Raw genomic sequence first — 9,536 nt, 5'->3', positions numbered from 1 at the left:
CTCCGTATTTTATTTTTGTCTGAACCAAAATCGATGCTAACCTATGGTTTCCATTCTGATTCTACCTATTTACAATCAGAATCGAGATAAAAATATCTAATGATGTTGATTCTAGATATCTAAGGAATTGAACGAGAATCAACCCATTAACACCCTAATTGGAAACAATTGAAGATTCATCCCTCACAAATCGCAAGAATGTAAACCTTGTTGGCCATCTATAGTACATTATCATCCTCAAAAGTTACATTATTGAAATTTGGCATTGGTTTTTTTTTTTGACATTTTTTTCTTTTTGGATACAAAAATTGAAGGAAGGACGACGTATTTCCCATAATGCGATTTTGCCTTAGATATGATTGCATCACCCAGCTTAGGACCACATAAGTTAACAAGCACTGTCAACCGTCAGATCCTTCATTTACTAAGTGATGGTCCAGTAAAATCTCATGCATCCAAATCTGAATTTATTACTATAATCTAAAGGGGGTGTCCCACATATTTGATCGGACTCTCTTGTTTGCATGAGAAGAAAAACATGTGAATATGGCCCATAGGGCATTGATATATATAAATACTCGCCTGGTGTGGTATGTGTTAGATTCGTAAATCTTTTTTTCTCGAGATGTACAACTGTATATATTTATGAGATGTGCACATGTATCTCGAGGCATAAAATCTGGAAGATTAATGTTGGAGTGACCTCAGTGGGGGACATCTCACGTGGTGGCACGTTAATGCTAGTAGATGTGTTTTCTCTGAGATATGAGTAAAACGTATCTACAAATATGCGCATACCACCACGTCAATGTGTCCCTCAATGAGGTCACTCCAGCACAACTCAATCTAGAATAATCACTCGGTCAATACTTAGTTAACGTAGCGTGAACACGGAATCATAGATCTTTTTTCTTAGGATACACAATTGTACATGTGAAATATATGTAATTGTGTATCCCAAAGAAAAATCTACGGTTCTGTATCTATGTCACGTCAACCGAGTAGTGATCAAGTGAAGACTTTTAAGTTAGAAAATTAGTACTCTAAAATTTATGATTCTAGCACATGCCACGTTTGGAGAGTATTTTAAACAGGCGGGGAGTCCGATTATCACGACTTAAAAAATCATTGACAATTGAAAAGTTTCATTTTTTATATCGGTGTTGATACTCTGACTAAGGCACGTGGCGATTCAATTGACTTATCTGATGTGAGAGGTTTAAAAATCATAGATGTGCTCTCCTCGGGATATAAAATTATAATTTCTCGTTAAAAAATTATAATTTTGTATCTTGACGAGAGCAAATCTACGATTTTCGAGCCTGTCACGCCGGATAAGTCGATTGAGTATGCCACGTGGTTAAGAGAGATTATCACTACTCCTTTTATATTGAAAAGACCAGACAAAAAATCTATTTTTAAGTCTAATTTATTTTCTATATTATAATCAAATCTGTCAGATCAAAAGATTGTTTTTTGTATTATAATTGGTAGGATGGTTAGAATTTAGGGAGATAAAATTTGAAAGGGTCCAGTCCAGCTGTAAGTGAAACAAACGGATTTGATCAGATGGAGATGGGTGTACCAAAGCCAATCAAAATATCCAAAGAGTACACTTAGGATTCTTTACAATCTCTAGATTGTCATCATTAATCCCTAGGAAGCCTGTAGTTTTCATCCCCATCTTATCAGTTGGAACTTCTTATGGCAAAGTTTTGAAAAAGTAAGAAGTCAAGAAAGTAGAAATTAATTTAGACTTTTCCTTAGATCCGAAAGGAACCCAATTGGAATGGAAACTTCACTTCTACGTGTCATTATGTCATTGGTTCAGTGGACACTAAATTTGCAGATATAGACAAACTCAATTAAATAAAAAGTGGTGACTGTTACGTTAACAGTGGAGCTATGTAGCTAACAATCCAAGCCAACACCCTAGACGCAACTAACATATGTGGGAACTGTCCGGTAGAGCGACCAGTCAAAACCCTAACTCCCTCTCTCTCTCTCTGTCTCTCTCTCTTTTCTCTTTCTCTCTCTCTCAATCTTCAACAGCACTGACAACGGTGGAAGAACCATCCTGACTTCAGAATCTCTCGGGCCTCACAACCATCTAGACTTTTCACGCTTAAACCCTGTTAATGGGTTTAATGACATTTCTCTGTCTTTTGGGTCTCATTGGTGGTTCAAATGTCTGATTTCTACTCTATAATTTGTGGGTTCAAGTTTTCTTAAGTACCCGATTTTGAAGAATTCTTAGAGAGAAGGAACAAAGATAAGCAGGTCTAGCTGTTCGTTTAAGTTGAAGTATGGCTGCTCCATTACAACAGATGTTGCAGTCAGCTGTTCAAGCTGTTCAATGGACTTATAGTCTCTTCTGGCATGTATGTCCACAACAAGGGTAAGTTTATTAACAATAGAGTATATTTTTATTTTAATATATTGATCAATCCATGTCAACCCTTCAAGGCTTTCATCACTATATATATTTTTTAATCCCTATCTACCACTATCAACAATTTTTTTCGTCTTCCTTTAATCGAGAAATTATTAGCTTTGAAATCAGATCTGACCATCACCATGAACCAATTCTTCATAAAAGATGATTGATTCTATGTTAGATGGCCCGAAAAATCTCCATTACCATCCATTCTTATTATTGAACACCTTAGTAAAATGCATCAGAATCTAATTAATTAATATCCCTATTAAGTAATAAAGAAGAGGAAATACAATTCTCCTTTTTTGAATTTTTGGTGTTCCAATTATCTGAATAAATTGTGATTATATGCTTTTTTTTATAAATTTGTTTGTTAATTTTTTCTTCAACTAATGGTGCAATGGGTGATCTAGGATTTTAGTGTGGGGAGATGGGTACTACAATGGAGCTATAAAAACAAGGAAGACAGTGCAGCCAATGGAGGTGAGCCCCGAGGAGGCTTCTCTTCAAAGGAGCCAACAACTTAGAGAGCTTTACGAATCATTGTTGGCCGAGGAGGCAAACCAACCCACTCGTCGACCTTGCGCTGCATTGTCACCGGAGGACTTGACGGAATCCGAATGGTTCTACCTTATGTCTGTCTCTTTCTCCTTCCCACCTGGAGTGGGGTAAGTGTTGGTTATATTTGTTTTTGTTTTGTTGTTTTCTAGACAATATGATTTTTTTTTTCTCTTGCTCTATTAATACTCCAATGTTAGTTTATAGATCACTGCAATATTGTATAGAATATATATTCATAGAAACGCTTCTTAGTGAATAATATCTATTGTTTTACATTCTTGTGATTTATGTCATATCACACCATACCATGCCATGCCATACCAACCAGTCCCCCCCCCCCCCCTCTCTGTCTCTCTCTCTCTCTCTCTTTGTCTCTCTGTCCCTATTATCTATCTATATAATTGAATGGAAATTTCTTAAAGCTCTTGTCCACAATTCATAACTAAGCATTCTTTTTAAAGTACAAAGTGAGAAAATATGGCAGGAAAGATGGTGAGAAAAGGTGAAAGTGCACCCTAGTGAAGTTGTTATGTTGAAATAAATGTTATCCAAATACAGTAGCATGCACAAGAGGAGTATCTAAGTCTAAGTTCAGTTGCTTTTCCTTCTTCACGATAGACTATATTTGGATGCTTTATGAGGAGATAATGCACATCAGCATCACCTGACCCATTTCTAGATCATCTCCAGCAACAAAGCTAATAAACAAATTTCTCCACAGTTTCCATGATTGGCTGTCGTTGACTTTAGCCTTCAAAGTTGTTGGAGAGACACTTTATAGTTTCTTCTTTCTTGTAGCCTAACAGCTCTTATCATTTATTTAAGAAGCTAAATGAAGAACCTGAACTTGTGTTTTTGTCAAATTTTGGGAAGAACTGTTTAAGAGATTCTTTGGGAATGGATTTTTGACAGTGTTTGAAAGACTTGAGGAGATTAATGTAATGGTTGGATTTGGCTTACCAAACTTCCCTTTGTAAGAGATGCATTATATTATGATGCATGCATGAGATACATTATATCATTGTCAATGTATCTCATAATTCCTAATTTAGAATATCTTAATAGAAATTACTAAGTATTTTATTCTCAATCACTACCTCAACCTTCCTTTTATTATGAGATACATTGACAATGATATAATGTATACCATCATGCATTATGATATTATGCATCTCTTACACTCTTCCATAAATTAAGCATCTCCATTTGAGGGTTAGTGGTTTATTTTAATAGTTTCCTTTATATTTTGAAGTAATATTATTTAAAGTTTAATTAAAAATAAAAAAGAATGTATATTGAGATATTGAGAGCAGATATGAACACACTTGAATTAAGGAAAAGATTGACCTCATTATGCATTTTGCTGATGTGGAGGTATGCACAAACCATAGATGGTTTTCATCGAGATACAAGTGAAAAGCACAAATGGTTCGGTGGGCACCTCTAAATCAGAAAAGTGCGAATGAGGTCAATCTTAAGGTCACACCAGCACGACTCTATCAAAAAACACATAACATGGGAAAAAAAAAAGTTCTAATCGAGTTACTTGTGCAAGTCTACTTGACATCTTATTGAGTACTTACAAGACCTTGGTGGCAATTTAATTATGAGTCGTGCTGAAGTGACCTCAAGATTGACCTCATTCTGCACTTTTCTCATGTGGAGGTGCAAAACCATAGATTCTTTTCACTCACATCATCAAAGTGTTAAATGAGGTCAATCTTTGACATCACTTCAGCATTATGCTTTTTAATATTTTTTAACTTTGACGAGTCAATGTGCGAGTCATCAAATCATTGCGGCCATTGAGATTCAAATCAAGCTGAAATACGTAAAGGACTAAGGTGTATGTAAATAAATACTTGTATTTGTCTTCTAATATCGTCTCATCATCATCAATGCCTTATCCAAGAAGATGAGGCAGAGTGCATTTTGTTTACATATATGAATGAATTAATTTGCAAGCATTTAATGTTACATTGTGTGGTTCGTAGGTTACCAGGAAAAGCTCTTGCAAGGCAGCAACATGTGTGGCTTACAGCAGCAAACGAGGCAGACAGCAAAGTTTTCTCTAGGGCAATTCTTGCCAAGGTACCTTCATTCTTTTTCTTTTTCTTTTTATTTTAAAGGCAATTTTATGCTTAATATTGGGAAGAAATTTTTAAAAATACAATTGAAAATTCAAAAAAAAAAAAAAAGTTCCTCTTGAGCCATGGCACAATGTTAATTAGAAACTAATTCTTTTCTTAAATAAAATAAGAAAATGTGAAGATATTAATTTTTTGTTTTTAATTTGAATTATTTTTATCTTAACTAATTAATTTTATTCCTTTTTTTTCCGTTACTTCTCAATTTTGATGCATCAGAGTGCTGGTGTACGGACAGTCCTATGTATTCCACTCATGGATGGCGTCGTGGAACTCGGTACCACAGAAAGTGTGAGTCAAAATTTAATTAATCTATTGTATAATTAGGGATAATTACCGCTGTCGGTTGATTGGATCAGGTCTGATAACTATAGATCCATATCAAGGATTTGGGTTCTTAATTATAAGGATCTGATCTAGTAAGCAATCAACCTCAAACTTATTGAATTAGTTTTCAATTAATCATCTTTGAATCTGATAACGTGTTTGAAGTACATAAATGATGTATATTAATATTTAATATATATTTTTTAAAATCCAATTAGGTTAATATCGACAGTCTAATAACCAATCCAATCCTAGCCCGGTCCATTGATAGTCCTAGATAGTTTAGGGTTGGTTAAACTAATCATATTCCTTCATTCTATTATGTCCATATCCACGTCTTCTATTTTATTAGAAGTGTGTAGGTAGATTTAAAAATAATGTATTGGGCCAAAGACTAAAAGGTCTTAATTGTGTTTTCCAATAAAAGAATTGGAGTTGGTTGAATGTATTTACCGAAATAGCCGTCATTAGGTGTAAATTGATAATCCATTTTACGTACTATTATCACTATTGGAATGATAATTAAGATGACAAATAATTATGATTTGATGAAGATGGTGACCATACGAATTTCGATAACAAACTTATTGATTGGTGATGCAGGTTCAAGAGGACCTTGGACTGATCCAACATATTAAGAGCTTCTTCATGGAGCACCAGCACCAACCAAACCCGGCCCACTCCGAGCAATCAACCTCCAACCCGGTCATCACATCGGAGAGAACCCGCTTCAAATCTCCGCCATTGCACACCATGTATCCATTGGACCCACCTCTAAATAGCAATCAAGAAGATGATGATGGTGATGGTGATGGTGATGATGATGATGATGATGATGAAGATGAAGAAGAAGAGGAGGAAGTTGGAGAAGAAGAAGAAGAAGCAGGATCCGACTTGGAGCCTGAAACGGGTCGTACTAGCTACCCATCTACAGCAGAAGATCCGCTCCAATTACACGACCTGGTTACTCAGAATGTAGAGATGGTTGAAGCCACAGCAGACCCAAGTGAGCTTATGCAAATTGAAATGTCCGAAGACATTCGACTCGGCTCCCCAGACGATGGCTCGAGTAACTTAGAATCTGAAATGTACATGCTCGCTGTGAGGCAGTCTAGCCACCAAGCCGATATTCAGCGCCTAGCCGAGTCGCCTAGTCAGTGGCCACTCTTGTCGAACCAACTTAGTAACGATCTTCAACCACCAGTCTCAGGTACGTTGGTGGTTAGAAGGCTTGAGAAATGATACAGTGCTTCACCAAATATATACAATTAGTCAGACACGTCATGCATTTACGTACAAATTATTACCAAACGGAAACTAACAAAAGGTCAAAAGGTCAACGAAAGATACAAAAATCAATTAAATTGACAAATTTATCCTTATAAAATTGTATCAGACTAGCCTGACTAAGTTAGTAAGAAATCAAATCTTAATAAGGGTCATTGGTACCACATGGATTATAACATTGGCGATCCATCACCACAGCCTTCTAGATTTCATGGAAAATTTGTGGATTTGAATCTTTGACTTATTTTTTATAATTCACAGGAACCCCTCAAGTGGAGGAATTAACACAAGAGGATACACACTACTCCCAAACAGTATCCACAATTCTCCAAAAAAATTCAGGCCGTTGGATGGAATCTTCGTCGCTCGGCTTCATCAGGTACTCACCACAATCGGCATTTTATAAGTGGAGTTGTCGAAACAATCCTCTCCTTCTCCAACCATTAGATGGTGTGTCACAATGGGTCATAAAGTACATTCTCTTTACTGTACCTTTCTTACATAATAAATATCGGGACGAAAATTCTCCGAAATCTAGAGATATCGGTGATATGGCGATACCGTTACGTAAAAGTGCCTCACAAGATGAGCTCAGTGCGAACCATGTACTAGCCGAGAGGCGAAGACGTGAGAAGTTAAACGAAAGGTTCATCATCTTAAGATCATTAGTACCATTTGTGACTAAGATGGATAAAGCTTCGATCCTTGGTGACACAATTGAGTATGTGAAACAGCTTAGGAGAAGGATACAAGACCTCGAATCAAGTAATCGACAGATGGATGGTGGTGATCATTTGTTGAAAGGTGGAGATAAATTGAGGAGTGTAGGTAGTAGGAGCAGTAGTGGTGTGGTGGTGGTGCAGGATCGGGTCGGGTTGGGTCCGAGTTCGGAAAGAAGGAAGATGAGGATAGTTGAAGGGAGTGGTGGTGGAGGGAAGGCTAAGGTGGTTGATGGAGTACCGATTGTTGGGAATGTTGTACAGGTGTCGATAATTGAATGTGATGCACTGATAGAGTTGAAGTGTTCTTATAGGGATGGGCTGTTGCTAGAGATCATGCAGAAAGTTCGAGACCTTCTGATGGAGATCACAGCCGTTCAATTTTCATCCACCAATGGTGTATTTGTTGCGGAGTTGCGGGCTAAGGTACATACTGGACCATCCTATCAGTGGGCCCATCTATGCCTCCTCATGTCTTTGGTGGACCTATAACCCTAAGATTGGGCTGGGCTGGTTTTATTTGGACCTAAACAGTACTGGGTCCGGCCCTAGCCAACTACTATAGCCTGACCCATGGCTTTGATACAAACCAGGCTTCTAGCTGGGCTTGGAATCAGTCAATATTTAAAAGAAAACAAAATAAAAAAGACTATTATAGGGGATAGGGCTACTTGGGCTAGGATCGGGCTTGAACTTAATCCGCTTGTTTGGGCCTGTCTTGAGTGACATGATTGGCCCATCTTGAATGGACTAGGGGCTGGACCAGATCTGGCATTAGGCCCATAACCTTTTTTTTTAATATAAAAATAATCATGGGTTAGAAAGCTACAAACTGGCCTTTCTAAAGCCCATATTGGATAACTGTTTGAATTAACTCCATCAACAAGTGGGCCAACATGAATACGAAATGCATTCGAGTTTCTTGGTCTATAATGTGCAAGATATTAATAGGGCCAAAATTTTAAAATAGAGCTTTTAATTTAGATTTTGTTTGTTTTAATAATTTTCAGGTGAAGGAGAATAGTAATGGAAAGAAGGCTACAATTGTTGAAGTAAAAAGGGCAATACATCAAATCATTGGTCAATACTAACACCACACCAATTCCTCGAGGAATTCTCGTTCCTTACTCATCATCGATTCAATTTCATAGTTATCGTTGTTGAATTACAGTGTGAGTTTGCCTAAAATGCCCCTTTCTATTGTATGTAATTGAGGTTCAATTTATATTTTCAGGGGTATAATAGTAAATTGCAAGAGAATAGTTTTTTTTTTCCTATGTGGTTGTTTCTTTCTTTCCAAAGTTGTACGAACCATTATGTGTCCAACATATTAGGGCCATGAACCTACACAGAAGGAATAATGCCATGTGAATGTAAAGTATAAAATTTTATAATCTCTACCAAAAATATTTGAAAAGGATAATTGTAAAATCACCCCCACGAATTAATAAGGGCAACCCACACCATAGCCGAATTGTTTGATTTTATATGGGTTAAAATTTTCAGAATGAGATGATTTTTTGATAGGGATGATCTCTATGATGAGGAGATCATCCTCACCAAAAAAAATTAGCCTATTCCGAAACTTCTAACCCCATCAAAACAAGTCTGGAAATCGAAAATTATCTTTTTTTTTTTTTTGTAAACCAGTTTTGGTGGGGTTAGAAGTTTTGGAATGAGATGATTTTTGGTGAGGATGATCTCCTCATCATAGAGATCATTCTTGCCAAAAAAATGAGCTCATTTTGAAACTTTTAGCTCATATAAGGCAAAATAATTTGACTATGATATGGGTTGCCCTTATTAATTTGTGGGGTGCTTTTATAATTAGCCATTTGAAAAATGAAGATATTTTTTTTTCCATTGGATTTGAATTTTAAGTTTAAGAGTTCTATCTATTTTCAAAGTCTTAGTGTGTGTTTGGTAATACTTTTGAAGTCTGAATGGGAGGCCTAGTAACAAAAAACGGTGATTTTTTAAAGAAAAAAAAAAGCGTTTAAAACCCGTCTTGCATCTTTGACAATTAAAAAACGCAGCTTTTTCACTTGGGACAACAAA

General features: G+C 36.4%; 1 protein-coding gene across 2 annotated transcripts; it reads left to right on the top strand.

Moving 5' to 3' along the window:
* The first annotated feature begins 2,016 nt into the window (after positions 1–2,016).
* On the top strand, positions 2,017–8,727 carry LOC147383231 (transcription factor BHLH42-like). 2 transcript variants are annotated; one of them, XM_086428714.1, is made up of 8 exons: positions 2,017–2,264; positions 2,306–2,398; positions 2,851–3,105; positions 4,993–5,089; positions 5,365–5,436; positions 6,076–6,682; positions 7,021–7,904; positions 8,489–8,727. In XM_086428714.1, the coding sequence occupies exons 2-8, from the start codon at positions 2,307–2,309 to the stop codon at positions 8,567–8,569; spliced, it is 2,088 nt and encodes a 695-aa protein (XP_086284840.1). In that variant the 5' UTR covers positions 2,017–2,264; position 2,306; the 3' UTR covers positions 8,570–8,727. The 2 variants fall into 2 exon arrangements, with proteins under 2 accessions (XP_086284840.1, XP_086284839.1); XM_086428713.1 differs by having other exon boundaries at positions 2,018–2,398.
* Positions 8,728–9,536: the final 809 nt, after the last annotated feature.

This window comes from Akebia trifoliata, chromosome 16 (assembly GCF_017979445.1).
Source record: "Akebia trifoliata isolate Shusen 1 chromosome 16, ASM1797944v1, whole genome shotgun sequence".
NCBI classification, from domain to species: domain Eukaryota; kingdom Viridiplantae; phylum Streptophyta; class Magnoliopsida; order Ranunculales; family Lardizabalaceae; genus Akebia; species Akebia trifoliata.
This window is presented reverse-complemented; position numbering and strand designations above follow the sequence as displayed.

What these genes read in the sequence shown, in the direction of transcription:
- LOC147383231 (XM_086428714.1), top strand. Translation starts at nt 2,307, where the DNA reads ATGGCTGCTCCATTACAACAGATGTTGCAGTCAGCTGTTCAAGCTGTT. An exon ending in AACTCGGTACCACAGAAAGT is followed by an intron (nt 5,437 to 6,075) that starts GTGAGTCAAAAT and finishes TTGGTGATGCAG; the next exon opens with GTTCAAGAGGACCTTGGACT. An exon ending in TTGCGGAGTTGCGGGCTAAG is followed by an intron (nt 7,905 to 8,488) that starts GTACATACTGGA and finishes AATAATTTTCAG; the next exon opens with GTGAAGGAGAATAGTAATGG.